The 19,329-nt window shown below is 43.3% G+C and overlaps 1 protein-coding gene across 2 annotated transcripts in view; it reads left to right on the plus strand.

Moving 5' to 3' along the window:
- The first annotated feature begins 10,323 nt into the window (after positions 1 to 10,323).
- SSUH2 (ssu-2 homolog) overlaps positions 10,324 to 19,329 on the plus strand; it is a 43,569-nt gene continuing 34,563 nt past the window's right edge. Inside the window, exons 1-4 of one of the 2 annotated variants that reach the window (XM_038740195.1) lie at positions 10,324 to 10,401; positions 12,848 to 12,977; positions 15,590 to 15,650; positions 18,943 to 19,067. In XM_038740195.1, coding sequence (XP_038596123.1) covers positions 12,858 to 12,977; positions 15,590 to 15,650; positions 18,943 to 19,067 — 306 coding nt within the window. In that variant the 5' untranslated portion in view covers positions 10,324 to 10,401; positions 12,848 to 12,857. Of the gene's footprint in view, positions 10,402 to 12,847; positions 12,978 to 15,589; positions 15,651 to 18,942; positions 19,068 to 19,329 lie in introns of those variants that run through there. The other variant, XM_038740194.1, reaches the window with a different exon arrangement.

Below are 19,329 nucleotides of genomic sequence, written 5' to 3' on the forward strand. Positions count from 1 at the left end.
ATAATTCTTATTCTATTAAAATTTGTATTTTGTTAATTTAGAAAACTGTCATTGAAGATTGTTGATCTTCATCCTCTGATTATAACAAGGCAGATGGGTTGAATTGCCTACTATTGTCTCAAATATTACTGGAATTCATTTGAATTATAAAGCCAATTAATTTTTGAGTGATAAAAAGAATATTTTAGAAAGAAAGGTGGAGTTGTGTTTTCATTGAAAAAATGCATTGTAGTAATTAATTGATCTTTACCACATTCCCGAAAGCATCAAATAGAAGCTTCAAATTTCAGAGCTTAGTTCCAGTGTAAAGCCAACAATTCTGATCAGAGAAAAAAAGTAAACTTCAAAATACATGACAGCTACTTGAATGCTTCAAAATTCTGAATGAGCTTAGAATGGTCATTTTCTGACCAAATGTATAAGCTTTCTGGTTATTTTTAATGGTGTGCTAATTTGTTAATGTATTAATGACATGAATAAGAATCAAGATATGTTGCAAAGGGAAATGAAATTAAATCACTATGAATAAAGGAAAAGGGTGAAGGTGATTGATTCTATTTCATCCTCATGTTAACATAAAGCTTGAGTCATAAGGTATTCATTTGAGATATGAAATTGTATTTTCTTCAAATTGTGAAAGGCAGATTATGAAATACTCAAATGACCTACTGTAGTTAAACTCAGAATGCACAATCTAAAAATATTTCCAGAGCCTGGCCTGACACTGAGCTTTTTGGAGAATCTTAAGTCTGCTGAATTTTGTCACTTAGGTTGTCTACTTGTTTTGTTGTCTGTCTTCCCCCTTCTAGACTGTGAGCCCACAGTCTAAGGGTAGGGACCTTCTCTATATATTGCTGATTTGTACTTCCCAAGTGCTAAGCACTCAAATACAACTGAATGAATGAATAACTTTCTACAGTACAATAAAGAAATTATAGTATGCGCACAGAAACCATTTCTTTGCCAGTCCTAACACAATATTCTGAAAAAAACAAAGATGATTGGAAGCCCTGATGATTGAAGATGCAGAAGTACCCTTAGCCAACACCTGATAATAGATGTATTGGCAAAGTCTTCTCAGGGGGAAAATAGACTTTTTGGGTAGGATTTTGCCCTAGAGATTTTCATTTCTTACCAACCAGAAACTATGTGGAGCAAATATAACAGTTGGTGCTTAACTAACATTTTTGAAGAAAGGACCATGCTCAAGAGTAACATGAAGTGTGTACCACTAGAGAGCAAGGTAAATGGAGTGGACAGGAGAAGCCATTGCCAAGGGCCGACCCTGAGCTAAAAAAAATAGGTCTCAGAGCTGGCTAGAAAACTGACCGGCAGTAGTGGTAATGGTGGTATTTAGCGCTTACTGTGTCAAGCACTGTGTTAGGCGCTGGAGTAGATATGAGATAATAAGGTCAGACATAGTCCTTGTCCCTCAGTGGGCTCACAGTCTAAGTAGGAGAAAGACCTGGTATTAGACCCCAGTTTAACAGATGAGGAAACTGAGCCACATTGCAGTGATGTGACTTACACAAGGTAAGAGAGAAGATAAGTGGCAGAGCTGGGAATAGAAGCCAGGTCCTCTGACACCCAGACCTATGATCTGCCCACTAGACCACACTGCTCTCCACTGATTCAGCAACGCATCAAGCTGCTGATTGCACCCATTAGATAGGGTGGCCTTGAGTGAGGGATGCTCAAAGGGTACAGTCCTCCTATATCCTCCTTTCCCTCCTGTTGTAATAATAATAATAATAATGGCATTTGTTAAGCGCTTACTATGTGCAAAGTACTGTTCTAAGCACTGGGGAGGATACAAGGTGATCAGGTTGTCCCATGAGGGGCTCACAGTCTTCATTCCCATTTTACAGATGAGGTAACTGAGGCACAGAGAAGTGAAGTGACTTGCCCAAGGTCACACAGCTGACAATTGGCAGAGCTGGTATTTGAACCCATGACCTCTGACTCCCAAGCCTGGGCTCTTTCCATTGAGCCATGCTGCTTCTCTAGGTGTGGAGTTGGTGAGGAATAGTGTTCAGTGGAGGGCCTGTGGTGGGAGGAATGGAGGAAAGAAGTTGGATAGAAAGGCCTCATGCTAGCAGACCTTGGGACTCAGCACATTCATCAGTCAGATGGCAATTTCAGCTTTTCTGTCTGCCATTCTTGCCATTACATTTCACTGACGTTTTGGAGACTCTCATAGCCGACCCAGAGTCTAGGGAGGCTGGCTTTGGGGTAAGAAGCTGAGGGCAGAACTCTCAGCTCTCCTAGCTGAAACTGTCAATTGGGCAGATTCCTGAGCAATCAATCAGAAGGAAGGCCCACCTGAGGATACATATAACTTCTAGCCTACCTGGAAAAATAACAATAACTAGTTGCAAATTCGTTTTTTTGTGAATTGAAAACAAAAGTCATCTTCTGTTGGCTCCATGAAGGAATACCTCAACTCAAGATTTCTTCTTTTTTCGAAGGGGTGATCATTTTGTCAATACAGATTTAAAAATGCTACAGTGTATGGGGAAAGCAACCCTCCTTAATTCTCCGGTGATGCCAGATGTGCAGTGGAGAACCCCTCTCCAGGCAGCAGCTACTTATGCTGCTGACCTTTGGCTCTCCATTGTCCCTTCCTGGTGTTTTGGAATCTTAGAGGGGGAGAAGAGTGAAGCTGACACACAAAATCACCAAGACCCTAACCCCTCACTCGAAGATCTACTCCCAAACAGTGCCACCCAAATCCTTGAATGTAGCATCCTGGAACTATTTGCCTACCAAATAGCTCAGCATTTATGTACGTAGAGGTTCCTTTGCATCAGTTTGGAGAAACAGTGTGTCTTGGGAGCCAGAGGACTCAGGTTCTAATCCCAGCTCCCCCATTTGCCTGCCGTGTGACCTTGGGCAACTCACTTAATTTCCCTGTGCCTCATAAATGGGGACAGCACAGACTTGGGAGTCAGAAGGACCTGGGTTCTAATCCTGCCTCTGCCACCTGTCTGCTTTGTGACATTGGGCAAGCCATTTCACTTCTCTGTGCCTCAGTTACCTCATCTGGAAAGTAGGGATTAAGATTTTGAGCCCCATGTGTGACTTGGACTGTGTCCAACACATTTACCTTATATTTACCCCAGTGGTTAGTATAGTGCCTGGCAAGTGCTTAACAAGTGCCATTATTATTATTGTTACCTTCTCTCTCTCCTACCTAGACTGTGAGCCCCATTTGGGACAGAAACTTTATCTGACCTGATTTTCTTGGGTCTACTGCAAGTGCTTAGATCAGTGAATTTCACATAGTATGTTTTTAGCAAAAACCACAATTATCATTTTATTATCAATTTACATAATCTACTATCATACATGCATTTATTCATCTTTCAATTCTCTTGTTATAACCAGCTGTATCTCCTTTCCCTCTTAAATATAAATAATCTTGTGTTATCATGAAATTCCCATTAGATTGGAAGCTCCTTGATGTTGGGGATCATGTCTTTACTTACATTTTTCTCTCCCGGGTGATTAGTAAAATGCTCTCGACAAATATCATTGATCAATTGATTATAAATAGGGGAGTGAAATATTCTATTCCTGTCCCAGCTAAGTCAAATGTGTGTTTCTCTATGACTGTCTGTTCTCCCCGCCTCAGGAGGTAGTCTCTGGACCAATATTCAATATATCTTACCCCAGAATTTTTAATTATATCAGGGACATTTGGGTTAGGTGGTCTTTCAATGACTCAAAATTTCCAACTGAACATTACAGTAATCTCAACCCTAATAGTACTCCAAAACCAAGAAGTGTCTTGTATTTCTTTGCTCTCGTTATTCCTGGAGACTTTGTCATAGCAACGAGTTTGTTAGTACTGTGGCTTCCAGCTCAAAAGTATTTTTAACTTGGCAATTTAAATTCATTTGCCTTGGCTAGCGCTCAGTGCCCAGAGTGTATTTCTTCCATTAGGTCAGCCCATTTTCAAGGTCTATCACATACACTCTGCACATCCGCAGCTGATCTATGAATATCTTAATCTAGACTTGAAGCCAAGTGCAGCAACACTGATTATTCATTGGGAATGAAGGCTTTGGTTTATTTTGACATTCAGTGGTGAGTGGTCTTGGCATGTGGAGGCTGGGATTTTCACACTTCTCTGAAATAAAGCAACAGTAGAAGAGTCGGTTTTTTCCCGTGGCTGTTAGAGTTGCTCCCTGTTTACAGAAGCTTTCCAAATTCCTCAAAGTGACTTCATGTTCCCAAAGCATGAGTAGTGGACCCATCTATGAGATACTAGAATGTTTTTCCGAGAGAGATTATCAGTTCATTCTCTGGGGATTTTGAAGAAAAGCCTAAATGGCTTTCTGCCTGGATTGGTTTTGGTGCATTCATATCTAGTAGTGGGGAAATGATCCAACGTTTTCAAACAGGTTTACATATTACCCTGAGATACTTCAAAATGTCCTGAGGCCTTAGCCATTATGACTATGGTGCCTCCTGTGACTGCAGAACTGGTTCTTAATGGGGTTTCTAAGGTACAAACTCTGGGGAGCCCAGCAGGAAGCAGAGAGGCAACACCTGGAACAAGTAAAAAGAGAAACTGCTCATGCTCTTGCCTGTTGCTGTCACCACTGATGTTTATGGCTGTGACAGAAGCACAGCAAGTAGCATTACCGTAAACCCTGGAAGTCAAATTCTGGGGAGTAATCATTGCCGACAGTGACACAAGGAGCGGTTTCTCTTCACATCTGCTCTGGGTTTGGCTGTTTTGCTCCCTCAGCCTTGGCTTTGATTAGTATTCCTTGGTGTGTGAATGGAGGTGGAAGTGAGGATGGTGGGAGAGAGTCAGGTTGTAGGTGTGTGTTTGGGGAAGGGGTGAGTGGTCTGGGGTTGGGGGGCAGGTGTTTGTGCATTACATTAGGGGAAACCTTCAGAACACAGGGATATTTTTTTCCCATGCTATATTTCCATCACTCTGAAACTACCTGGGCTTGTTAAGCCATTTACAGAAAATGTAGTTTTTGACTTTTATCCATATTGAGTGATCATATTTCCTCCTGGGGCCTGAATTTATGGTGAGAATTATGAGTTACACTATTAGATTGCTTAACTGAACCACATATTGAACATGGTCTGAAGTTACAGTTCTAAACCCTCCTAAACCCTAGTCTAGAAAGTCTTCCACAATTAATTAATTACACCTTAGGCACTTGTCAACCCAATTACCACTTTTGCGCTTAATTCCTTTTTAAATCCTTTCCTCAACACATATGCATATCTGTATGTTCAATTCTTTATTCAGTTATTTCATCCTATCATACTTGTACTACAACCTGTTAGGCTCTTGTACTTCCTGCTCCTCCCACTGTTTGTATATCATTTTTGTCTGTCATAAGCTCCTTGAGAGCAGGGGATGTTCTCTTCTATTTCCTTCCATGTGCTTAGTTCAGTGCTGCACACAGTAAATACCATTGAATAAGCACTTAGTACAATGCTTTGCTCTTAGTAAGTGCTCAATAAATACCATTGATTGGTTTGATCATTTGATCAATTGGCAACAGGATACTTGGAAGAACTCTGTGACAGTTGCCCTCCTTGATGGCCATCTTAATGTTTAATGTCTAATATTAAGAACTTTTCTATCTATATCCCTAAGCTTCCCACTAGTAACCCATTACTCCTCTTGGTATGATTGGCCTATAAAACATCCTGTGGGAGCCAACTTCATATGTTTACCACTTGCTGGGTTAAGACATATTTCCTTCAGGTTTCTTTTAAAGTTACCACCTTCAGACGTGGGTGTCCATCTCTTCCTGAGTGGCAAATCTGTGTTGGGCATATCCATACCCTACACGATTTTGTAATCTCCTTTGGGACTTTGGTGGTTCCAATGGATGAGAGTCCTAATCTGTTCAGACTATCCCCTTAGGAACCTGTTTGATCCCCCTTCTTCAGTATCCTCTCAGTGAATACATTCCCTGAGATGTCCCAGCTGGTGAGCTAATTCTTTGTTCTGAATAATCTGAAAACAATGACACTGCAGCCGTTTTTTAGTGACCTACATTGGAACTCACACAATGATTCAGCTGACGTCTTTGTTCCTGTTGTGCAAGGACATCCTTGTTCAATTATGCTCAGGAAATGGCGTACTTCTATTTAAACGTCAAGTGTCTTATTTTCATAGGTATAATAATAGAGAGATTAATTTAGTTCCCTGAAGAACTGAGAGTGCTCTAATAAGATAAGTCTAGTACATCAAGTTGATGGATTATTTGTCTCCAGCCACCCACCTCACATTCTTTTCCTCTTTTTCCTCCTGTTCATTTTAAATGGTACATTGTTGCCAGATGGCATTTCTTAGCTCTTCCCAATCCTTTGTAACTGAACTGAATTTTAATATTGTGCAGATGACTGGGTATAGTTGGAAAGGTGATCAGCAATAAGACCTGCTAATAAGAAGGCTATTGATTTTTTTTTTATATTCAGGAATGTTCATTATCATCAAGGGGAAATAGGGTCTAATGGTAGCATAAAGAGAAAGGAACAACTGGACTCAGAATGTAATTAAAACTGGCTTTATCACCAAATGGTTGGGAAATTGTAGGAAAAGCTATTATTAATAAATGTCTTGTTCATTCAAGGTAATGCAATTATGAAAAACAGCCAATGAATAATTCTCCCCTATGATAATATTAAAGTGTTAAATGGTTACCACAAGTATGAGGATTTGCATCTTCTCGGTTCTCCTCAAATACAGTTTTGACAACAAGGAAGACTTAATTTTCATAACTCGTTTGAGAGATGGTCCATAGAGATGCGGAGGTACACAAAAAGGGTTGTTAATCTTAAGTTACATATTATAACACAAATTCCAGAAGGAAAAACAATACATTCAGGCCATCTCTAACCTAGAATTGCTCTTGGTCAAGTAATCAGAAGGAATACTAAAATTATTCTCTAGCACAGCAAAGTTAAATAATTCTCTACAAACAATGCCAAGTGCAAGGAATTGTGGGAGCATCTTTAGGCATTCCCGTCCAATTTATGTACAGATGATCATTGCTGCTGTTTGTTCAACTCTAGCTAATCTCATTTAGACTCTAACAGATTGGGCTGATAAACTATAGAAGAGTCGTCAGAATCTTTATAACTACATTGATCTGCTTCCCCCAGGCACATATTAGTGACTCATAATTGCCGGTTTATTTGGCAGGTATCACTGACCTTGACTATGAGGGGGAAAGTCCACTGGCTCCCCCTGCTGATCTCCTGGAACAACTAGCCCCCTATGACTGGCCCGTTCAAGATGGAGGCAAGTAAAAGGGAAAATTTCTCTCATTTGAAATTATTTTCCAAAATGTGTGTCTGTGCATCATGTTAAAGCTAATGGAGCTTTCTGAAGCCCCCTCCTCCTTCCCTCACCCCCAACGATCTGGCCTCCTACTTCATTAGTAAAATTAAATCCATCAGGTCCGACCTCCCCAAAGTCACTCCCCCCCGCCCCTTTCTCCAACCCCCCGGCTCTCAACACTCTCTGCTACTCTCCCATCCTTCCCAGCAGTATCCTCAGAGGAGCTCTCCTCCCTCCTCTCAAGTGCTACTCCGGCCACCTGTGCTTCTGACCCCATTCCCTCTCATCTCATGAAATCTCTCGCTCCGTCCCGTCTCCCCTCCTTAACTTCCATCTTCAACCGCTCACTCTCCACTGGTTCCTTCCCCTCTGCCTTCAAATATGCCCATGTCTCTCCAATCCTAAAAAAACCCTCTCTTGACCCCACCTCACTTTCTAGTTATCACCCCATCTCCCTCCTACCATTCATTTCCAAACTCCTTGAACGAGTTGTCTACACGCAATGCCTCGAATTCCTCAACACCAACTCTCTCCTCGACCCCCTCCAGTCTGGCTTCCATCCCCTACATTCCGCGGAAACTGCCCTCTCAAAGGTCACCAATGACCTCCTGCTTGCCAAATCCAACGGCTCATACTTTATCCTAATCCTCCTTGACCTCTCAGCTGCCTTCGACACTGTGGACCACCCCCTTCTCCTCAACACGCTATCCAACCTTGGCTTCACAGACTCTGTCCTCTCTTGGTTCTCCTCTCATCTCTCTGGTTGTTCATTCTCAGTCTCTTTTGCAGGCTCCTCTTCCCCCTCCCATCCCCTTACCGTGGGGGTTCCTCAAGGTTCAGTTCTTCGTCCCCTTCTGTTTTCAATCTACACTCACTCCCTTGGTGACCTCATTCGCTCCCACGGCTTTAACTATCATCTCTATGCTGATGACACCCAAATCTACATCTCTGCCCCTGCCCTCTCCCCCTCCCTCCAGTCTCGCATCTCCTCCTGCCTTCAAGATATCTCCATCTGGATGTCTGCCCGCCACGTAAAACCCAACATGTCCAAGACTGAACTCCTTGTCTTCCCTCCCAAACCCTGCCCTCTCCCTGACTTTCCCATCACTGTTGACGGCACTACCATCCTTCCCATCTCACAAGCCTGCAACCTTGGTGTCATCCTTTACTCCACTCTCTCATTCACCCCTCACATCCAAGCCACCACCAAAACCTGCCGGTCTCAGCTCTGCAACACTGCCAAGATCCGCCCTTTCCTCTCCATCCAAACTGCTACCCTGCTCGTTCAAGCTCTCATCCTATCCCGTCTGGACTACTGCATCAGCCTCCTCTCTGATCTCCCATCCTCGTGTCTCTCCCCACTTTAATCCATACTTCACATCGCTGCCCGGATTGTCTTTGTCCAGAAACGCTCTGGGCATGTTACTCCCCTCCTCAAAAATCTCCAGTGGCTACCAATCAATCTGCGCATCAGGCAGAAACTCCTCACCCTCGGCTTCAAGGCTCTCCATCACCTCGCCCCCTCCTACCTCACTTCCCTTCTCTCCTTCTACAGCCCAGCCGGCACCCTCCGCTCCTCTGCCACTAATCTCCTCACCGTGCCTCATTCTCGCCTGTCCCACTGTCGACCCCTGGCCTACGTCATCCCCCTGGCCTGGAATGCCCTCCCTCCCCACATCCACCAAGCTAGCTCTCTTCCTCCCTTCAAGGCCCTACTGAGATCTTACCTCCTCCAGGAGGGCTTCCCAGACTGAGCCCCCTCCTTCCTCTCTCCCTTGTCCCCCTCTCCATCCCCCCGTCTTACCTCCTTCCCTTCCCCACAGCACCTGTATATATGTGTATATGTTTGTACATATTTATTACTCTATTTTAGTTGTACATATCTATTCTATTTATTTTATTTTGTTAATATGTTTGGTTTTGTTCTCTGTCTCCCCCTTCTAGACTGTGAGCCTACTGTTGGGTAGGGACTGTCTCTATATGTTGCCAACTTGTACTTCCCAAGCGCTTAGTACAGTGCTCTGCACACAGTAAGCGCTCAATAAATATGATTGATTGATTCTCTGTGCCTAATAATTCCCTTTGGTCTCCCATAGGCTGCCAATGTAACTGATTTCTTTTTGTGACAGTAGCAGAATTTGAACCAGATTTTAGGCCAGGTCAAGTCACTTTAGTCATCTTGGAGGTATTTAGCAAGCTGAAACAGCCACATTTTGTCACACCTTCACTAGGTTTAACCAATTTTACCCTTGGAGATGTGACTTGTTATTACACCAGAGTGGCCACCTTACTAGTACTTGTGGATGCTGAGGGGGTCCTGAAGGATAAAACCACCCTGGGGTGGCATGGATCCCATTCACCAAGAATAAAGTCATTGTGGGAGTTTAAGGGAGTTCCCACCCTCCCTTCCCCTCAGGGAGCTAGACAGTGCGGTCAAGTGGAAAGGATGGAGTACTTAAAGTCAGAAGATCCAGGCTCTAGTCCCGACTCACCACTTGCCTGCTCTGTGACCTTGGGCAAGTCACTTAACCTCTCTGATCCTCAGTTTCCTCACCTGTAAAATGGGGATTCGGTACCTGTTCTCCCTCACACTCAGCCTGGGAATCCCAGGTGGGACAGTATCTGATCTGATTATAGTGCATCTACCCCAATCCTTAGGAAAGGGCTTAGACATAGTAAACTCTTAACAAATGCAACGGTTGTTATTATTAATCCCTTCCCTCCAAGCTGGCTTTATGAGTGTAAAGGTTATGCCTCAGATCCCGGAGTTGGTGGGAATCTGACTCTCAGATCACCTGCTGCTTTGGGGAGCAGGGTGGGAGGGAGGAAGGGAGCTCTGTCCCCTTCCTTGCATTGGAGCAAATTAGATGGGCCTTGAGACTTAGCAATGCCAGTCGGTGAGGGGTGCTTTAGGGGACTGATAAAGGCCTTGAATTAAGCAATGATTAACTTTTTAAATTTCATCACTATTTTGGAAATATGACTTATCTAGGCCGACAAAGATTACCTCCCCCTTCAGAGCTACAGAGAAAACTCAGTGAGCAGAGGTGTCGACCCATATTTCTAGAATGCAGGTAAAAGTGTGGTTCTTCATTTTCCCTTTGTGACTTTTCTTACCCTTTTATTTGCAGAGCACTTTTTCATTTTTCCTAAACTCGTCTACAATAATTATAACATTTTGTCCTCAGAGCATCCCTGTGAGGTAGAGGGTCAGGCATTAGGTATTATTAAGTATTATAATTAGGTATTATTGAGAAGCAATGTGGTCTAGTGGATAGAGCACGGGCCTGGGAGTCAGAAGGATCTGAGTTATATTCCCGAGTCTGCCACTTGTCTGCTATATGACCTTGGCCAAGTCTCTTTAGTTCTCTGTGCTTCAGATTCCTCATTTGTAAAAGGTGGGTTAAGACTGTGAGCCCCATGTGGGACAGGGACTGTGTCCAACCTAATTAGCTTGTATCTATCCTAGAACTTATTATAGTGCCTGGCACATAGTAAGTGCCTAACAAATACCACAATTATCATTATCATGATTATTAAGGATTATCCTCATTTCACAGATGAGGATATGTAGGCACAGATGAATCTCTGGTTGGCCTGAGGTCACCTAACAGGTTAGTGTCAGAGCTGGGATTAGAACCCATGTTTCTTGGTTCCCATACCCTTGCTCTTTCCTCCAGACCATATTGCCTCTCGCTTTCTCATAGAAACCTCATCTGTGCCTTCATTACTGCACTTTAGTCAAGTATGAGAATTTTACCTACACCTCTGTTCTTGAAGCACCCTGACTGACTCAATAATAATAATAATGATGGTATTTGTTAAGCGCTTACTATGTGCCAGGGTCACACCTGGAGAGTTTCCAGTACTCTACCAGTCTCAACTATAGGAGGGAGAGTCAAGCAGAGGCATACCCATTCCATTCCTAGCTTGGGCAGTTGGCTAGCGAGTGGAAGGCAATTTCTGCTACAAGTCAAAACTCCCCTGTGCTGGGCAGCAGCGGCATGGGACAGAGTTGAGGGCAGAGACTCAGGTTTACTGTGCAGAAGGAGGCAGTGGTAAACCACTTCTGCATTTTTACCAAGAAAACTCTATGGATACACTACCAGAATGATTGCAGATGGAGGTGGGACATTCTGGGAGAGATGTGTCCATGGCATCACTGTGGGTCGGAGACGACTCAACTGCATAAGACGAGACATGTGCCAGGCACTGTACTAAGTGCTAAGTTGGATACAAGCAAATTGAGTTGGACACAGTCCCTGTCACACGTGGGACTCACAGTCTCAATCCCCATTTTGCAGATGAGGTAACTGAGGCACAGAGAAGTGAAGTGACTTGCCCAAGGTCACCCAGCAGACAAGTGATGGGCCTGGGATTAGATCCCATGACCTTCTGACTCCCAGGACCGTGCTCTATCCATTATGCTATGCTGGGTCACTCTGAGATAGATTTTCAAACTATTTTTCAGAAGAAAAAAAATATGGAAAGCTCCTTGGGAACAGAGATCATATATTTTATTTCTATTATATGTTCCTAAATGTCTAGGACAGTGTTGTGTGCTTAGAGAGAAAACACCTTGTGGGCAGGGAATGTGACTACCAACTCTATTGTACTGTACTCTCTCAAGCACTTAGTACAGCATTATACACAGAGTAAATGCTCAGGAAATACCATTGATTGATAGAGGAAGCTCAATCAAGTCTTGGTGGATGAGTTGATAAAAAGATTGTTCTAACCATCAATTAATCAAGTCAGGTGAATTATTCCTGCTATGGAGGTAGGATAGATATGGCATATAGAAAGAGGTAGGTAGATAACTGTTAACAATAATGATGGTATTTGGTAAGTGCTTACTATGTACCAGGTACTGTATTAAGCACTGGGGTGGATACAAGCAAATTGAGTTGGACACAGTCACTGTCCCATGTGAGTCTCACAGCCTCAATCTCCATTACAGATGAGGTAACTGAGGCACAGAGAAGTGAAGTGATTTAGCAGAGGGACAGAGGAACCACCCTCTGCACCTAACCAAGAGTAAAGGGAGACTAAACAATTGTTCATGACTTTTTGCTGTGAAGGCAAACCACACAGGAGGTGGACTATCAACTGAAATTTGAAAGATGGGAGGGATACAGTTTTAAAGAATTGGAAGAGGAAGGCTATTTCAGGCATGGGCCAGGGAAAGGTCAAAGGTTAGGGAGTAGCAAGCCTGAGAACAGTACAAAAATGTGTATGGAAGGAAGGAAGCCACTTCCCCCTCAACACTGACATTTAGATCTCAGCTTTTTGACTGAAATGGGATGATCAATGAACTCTTGCCTGATTTAAAGGGAAGACTACTTAACTCCCCAGTCAGTGTGCAGTGCTGTTGTTTTCTGATGAAAGATTTGAGTCATCTTTACTGAACTTGCCAAGTGCTGCATTGACCATGAGCCTGAAGAATGACCCTCACTGTTATCCTACCCTTAAGAAAACTGAACTTTGACTGTAAGGTTTTTCTTTTATTTCAATCTCCAGGATTCCAATCATGACAGAGGAGATGGCTCGGAATGCTCTCCTTAGTTTTGTCAATTCAAAATGCTGCTATGGCAACAGAGCTGCTGGAGAACTGGTCATTCAGAGTCTGAAACAACAGGCCCTATACAGAGTATGTAGAAATCTTCTTAGGTCTGGGGGCCTCTGGTGATCACTGGACTTGGGAAGCTGAACTCTGAAATCAATGAAGTTAGCCCCCTGGGACACTGTCTGTTCATATTGCAGCTAGGCTATGACCTGAGCCTCCTTGTTGGTCTGCTAGCCTCCAGCCTTTGTCCCCTCCAAACTATTCTACAGGCTATTGTGCTGAACATCTTCCTGAAGGGCTGCTTAGCACACATGTCTCTGCTCCCCAAAACCCTCTACTGGCTTTCTCTATCCTTGCACATCCAACAAAAACTCTTCAGAGTTGATGTAAAGCCTCTCCACCAACTTGCCTCACCTAATCTATTGGCCATCTTCACCTGCTATTCCCAAACTTGTTCTTCATTCCTCCCAAGAGAACCGTCTAAAACCTACCTTGTTCTCAATTCTCCTACCTCCATCCCCTTGCTCATGCTGTTTCCTCCACTTAGGACTCTCCCCCTCCCCAAATCCAACAGGCCCCCAATTCAATGGTTTCCTAAAAATCCCATTTCCTCCAACAAGCCTTTCCCAGAACCCTAAGCCACATCAACTAACCCTCTGACCCTCTCTAGCATTTATTCATACCCTTCATCAGCGCTTTTGTATATATCCAGTTGTACATTCAATTATTTAGACTACTCTATTTGTAAATATTTTTATATCTGTTTCTCCCATTAGAGTGTAAAAACTCCCTGTGCACAGGGAAGGTATCACTTCTTTGATTTGCACTTCCAAGCACTTAATGTAGTATATTGTATTCAGGGGACACTCAATATATACTATTATTAATAATGGCATTTGTTAAGCACTTACTATGTGCCAAGCATTGTTCTAAGCACTGGGGTAGATACAAGGTAATCAGGTTGTCCCACGTGGGGCTCACAGTCTTAATCCCCATTTTACGGATGAGGTAACTGAGGCCCAGAGAAGTTAAGTGGCTTGCCCAAGGTCACACAGCTGTGACAAGTGCCCTCCCTCTGCACATCCTCCCTTCAAAGCCCTACTGAGAGCTCACCTTCTTCAGGAGGCCTTCCCAGACTGAACCCCCTCCTTCCTCTCTCCCTCCTCCCCCTCCCCATCCTGCTGCCTTACCTCCTTCCCCTCTCCACAGCACCTATATATATGTATATATATTTGTACATATTTATTACTCTATTTTACTTGTACATATTTATTCTATTTTATTTTGTTTTGTTGTCTGCCTCCTCCTTCTAGACTGTGAACCTGCTGTTGGGTAGGGACCGTCTCTATATGTTGCCAACTTGTACTTCCCAAGCGCTTAGTACAGTGCTCTGCACACAGTAAGCACTCAATAAATACAATTGAATGAATGAATGAATGAATGAAATACAGTCAGTGAAATATTCCCCTTCATGAGGGGAACTGGGGTGCATCAGTGTCACTGGTGCTTCTCTGGAGAATTCCATCTACACCATTCTAACCCCTGAGAGAATAATCACAACAGGATCATTGGTGTGGAGGTACTGTCTTATCAAGGAGGAAGGACAGGAGGTGTTTGAGGCTGGGTACACACTTGCATTCTAGCTTCCTTACTGGCCAGAGTAGCCAAGCAGTCTCCTCTTGTGAAGTTCTGCCAAGTTGATAGCGCCCATGTTTCCCCACTTCTCAGAAGTCTCCAGAGGTTGCCCATCCACCTCTACATCAAAATCCTTTACCATTGGCTTTAAAGCACCTTGCCCCCTTCTACCTAACCTCCTACTACAACCCATCCCACACACTTCACTGCTGTAATGCCAAACTACTCACTGTACCTCTGTCTTGCTGCCGACCTCTTGCACATATCATGCCTCTGGCCTGGAATGCCCTCACTTTTCATATCCAACAGACACTTACTCTCCCCACCTTCAAAGCCTTATTGAAGGCACATCTCCTCCAAGAAGCCTTCCCTGATTAAACACTCATTTCCTCTTTTCCCACTCCCTTCTGCACCACCCTGACTTGCTCCCTTTATTCACCTCCCCCCCAACCCAGCCCCACAGTACGTATGTATAAATGTGTAATTTATTTATATTAATGTCTGTCTCCCCCTCTAGACTGCAAGCGTGTTGTGGGTAGGGAATGTGTCAGTTATATTGTTGTGTTGTACTCTTCCAAGTACTTAGTACAGTGTTCTGCACAGAGTAAGCGCTCAATGACTACGATTGAGTGGGTGACAGTGTAGAAATGGATAATAATCTCCTAGCAAAGAAGCTTTTTCCCACTCAGCCAAGACAGGTCAACCTTTTTGACCAGTGGATAGTAAAGGCTGGTAATTTCAATGAGTGGTCAATATAAGTAAATGTATTTATTGTCTGAAGAGAAGGTGGCCTATCTTTTTGAGTTCTTTTGTCTGCTTTACGGACAAATGCAATTCTCTCAAAAAAGATATGAAGAACTAAAGCATCACCTTAACAACACCCCAATGAACACACACACCCAGCTTTAGAGACAATTAACAACAGTATTGTATTGTTTTACTTGGTGAAATTTCAATTGTCAGTGTAAAAATTAGGTAGATTTTCCTGTTATTCCTCCCTATTTGGAAAGGTCTATATTGTTTAGTTCAAATATGATTGTTTTGTTTTTGTTTTTTCCTAGTATCGACTGGAGACCTTTAATGAATCCAGATTAAGTGAATGGACCTTTGAGCCTTTTACTAGTAAGTAAGAATACATTTGGGCCATTTAAAAAAAATCATCCGGAAAATCTGGTAATTATAATAATTGCTGTATTCGTTAAGCACTTATTATGTATTTAGTACCTACTAAGCGCTGGGGTAGATATAAGATAATCAGGTTCAACACAGTCCCTGTCCTTCACGGGCCTCATAGTCTAAGGGAAAGGGAAAACAGGTCTTGAATACCTACATTATAGTTGAGGAAACAGGCACTGAAAAGTTAAGTGACTTGCCCAAGGTCACACAGCAGGTAAGGGGCAGAGGCAGGGTGCTTCTGTCCACTAGATCATGCTGAAACCACCCTGACCCTTCCTGAGACATGAGATTAAAAAATATACAACACATAGCATAGAATCAAAGGGCTTTAGAAAGGTAGATTAGGCAGAAGGGAATGGGGGCAGGAGTAGAGGGGCATAGAGAGAGAGAGTGGGGACAGAAAGATGAAGAGAGAGAGAAAAAGGGGTTGAAAGGGAATGTGCAAAGGATTGGAGAAGAGGGAAGGAAGAAAGGAGAAAATGTTGGAGGGAAGTGGAGGATAAAGAGGTAAGAAGGATCATTTGTTTGTTACAATCTTGCCAAATCCTAATTACTTTTGTTACTTTTTTCTGGAATGTCTCCAATTTCTCCATATTGCACTCTAGTTCATTCATTCAATCATTTATTGAGTGCTTACTGTGTGCAGAGCACCGTAGTAAGTGCTTGGGAAGTACAAATCGTCAACATTGTGGGGCTCCTAATATTAGAGTCTAAGGGAGAATTACCTCAAGATTTTGACCAACTTTATTCCTACATCCTAGCATTGTTCAGCTCTGGCACTTTGTGGCTGACATACCCAGATTTTAGGTTTAGTTTTAACATTTTGCCTCAAACCAATTTATAATGATAATGATAATAATAATGATGGGATTTATTAAGCGCTTACTATGTACAAAGCACTGTTCTAAGTGCTGGGGAGGTTACAAGGTGATCACCTTGTCCCATGGGGGGCTCACAGTCTTAATCCCCATTTTACAGATGAGGTAACTGAGGCCCAGAGAAGTTAGGTGACTTGCCCAAAGTCACACAGCTGACAATTGGCGGAGCCGGGATTTGAACCCATGACCCCTGACTCCAAAGCCCATGCTCTTTCCACTGAGCCATGCTGCTTCTTCCTTGGATCATTTAACAGATGACTATTATCTGACAGTAGATAAACCACCTAATATTGATTGCAAACTCCTGATGATTTTACTAGTTCAGTAAATGAGGTAACTTTCCCAAGTAGAACTAGAGGCCTTTCCCAGCTAAGCTCTTATTTTCCCCTATTTCCTTTCCCTTCTGCGTCACCTTTCCATTTGGCTTTGTATCCTTTAAGCACTTGATATTCATCCCACCCTCAGCCCACAGCACTTAAGTACATACCCATAACTTATTTCAGTGCCTGTCCCCCCAACTAGACTGTAAGCTCATTGTGGGAAGGGAATGTGTCTATCAATTCTATTGCATTATACGCTATCAAGTAGTTAGTATAGTGCTCTGCACACAGTAAGTGCTTGGTAAGTACAATTGATTGCTTGATTGTGACCCTATATTTTGGAATGAAGCGGGAAGCAAAGGCACACTTTTCCCAGCCACAGGACAGAGGAAGCCCATCCTTGGATGGACAAGGAAGAGGAGAAAGTTGGACAACCTCTCCTCCCCTTGCTCTTTGCATCTAGGTTATTGTTGCCAGTCCACCCTCCTCTGCACCTCGCCAGCTGAGAGTGGAATCTTAATGGATCCCACCAAAGACTTTTCAGGTGGAAGGATAGAACCCCTAATGCAAAACATCTGGCCACATTTTGCTATGGCTGCAGAGAGTATGTATTCTAGAATTAAAACAGAAAATTTGATTTTAAAGTGAAAGAGAATGAGATCATTCTGGAACATGTCTACCAACTCTGTTATATTCTACTCTCCCAAAGATTTAGTACAGTGCTCTGCACACAGTAAATGCTCAGTAAGTATCATTGATTGATTAACTGATATCTATGTCAGCCTCACCAAGGAGGCTCATTCTTAAATCTTATGCTCCTCCCCTAATTTGGCCTAGTGCACTAGCAGAGCAATGCAAATTGAAGGGGAAAATGTCTTTTTAGTATTCCACTTTTCTCCTCTTCCTCCTCTCCATAATCTCCCCTTCAGGAGATTGGAATGAGGGAAGAGTAGCACTGCAGCTTCTGGATAATCACCTAAGGAGAGTAAGTTTTGGGGTTATAGCTCGTGACCTAATAAAGCTGCTAGCCACAGGAGCACTTGCATTCATAGGCGGTGATCAGCAACAAAGCCAGGAGTGGAAGACAGCTTTCCTCTCCATCCAAACAGCTATCACATTAATACAGTCACTCATCCTATCCCACTTAGATGACTGCATCATCCTCCTTGCTGACCTCCCTGCCTCCTGTCTCTCCCCACTCCAGTCCATACTTCACTCTGCTGCCTAGATCATTTTTCTACAGAAAAGTTCAGGACACATTCATTCATTCATTCATTCACTCAATCGTATTTATTGAGTGCTTACTGTGTGCAGAGCACTGTACTAAGCACTTGGGAAGTACAAGTTGGCAACATATAGAGATGGTCCCTACCCAACAACGGGCTCACCCCGCTCCTCAAAAAACTCCAGTGGTCGCCCATCCACCTCCGCATCGAACAAAAGCTCCTAGCCATTGGTTTTAAAACACTCTATCTCCTTGCCCCCTCCTACCACACCTCACTTCCCTCCTTCTACAATCCAACCCATACACTTCGCTCATCTGGTGCTAACCTCACTGTGCCTCGCCTATCTCGCCGCTGACCCCTAGCCCACATTCTGCCTCTGTCCTGGAATGTCCTTCCTTCTCAAATCCAACTGACAATTACTCTTCCCCCCTTCAAATCCTTATTGAAGGCACATCTCCTTCAAGAAGGCTTCCCAGACTAAGCCTCCCTTTTCCTCATCTCCCACTCCTTCTGTGTTGCCCTGATTTGCTCCCTTTGGTCTTCCCCCCTCCCAGCCCCACAGTACTTATATACATATCTTTAATTTTATTTTATTTATTTGTATTGATGTCTGTCTCTCCCTCCCCTAGCCCCCAGACTGTAAGCTTGTTGTGGGTAGGGAATGTGACTGTTTATTGTTGTAATGTACTCTCCCAAGTGTTTAGTACAGTGCTCTGCACACAGTAAGCGCTCATTAAATACGATTGAATGAATGAATGATCACTCACCTATAAAATAAACTAGCAGACTCACGTAGATTTTCTTCTTGAATCAGATCACTCAGTAGATGGTCCCCAAAAAGGAAACTCTCCCAGACCTTGGGACATTAAGGTGCAAGTTCCTCCAATGTTTCAGGAGGAAACAAAGAAGTTACAAGTTCCTCATTCTTCAACAGTCAAGGTAAAATGATATTACATTTAGACTATTTGGATTTCTTGCTTCTGTTCCTTCTCCTAGAAGCCATCTTATACTTTTCCTTCTCTGTGTGGTGGGGTAGGAGCATGGTGGCCAGGACAGAAAATGTTGGTGACAGTTTTGTCTTGGATTGTCCCATACCATGCTTTCTTTTCATATTACATGGCCCTATTGTGGCAATGCGTCATACACAACCATGCATGAAGTGGCAAGAATGGTTCAAGCCCCCCACCCTGGTAAACCAGCT

The sequence above is a fragment of the Tachyglossus aculeatus genome, chromosome X1, assembly GCF_015852505.1.
Source record: "Tachyglossus aculeatus isolate mTacAcu1 chromosome X1, mTacAcu1.pri, whole genome shotgun sequence".
Lineage (NCBI taxonomy): Eukaryota > Metazoa > Chordata > Mammalia > Monotremata > Tachyglossidae > Tachyglossus > Tachyglossus aculeatus.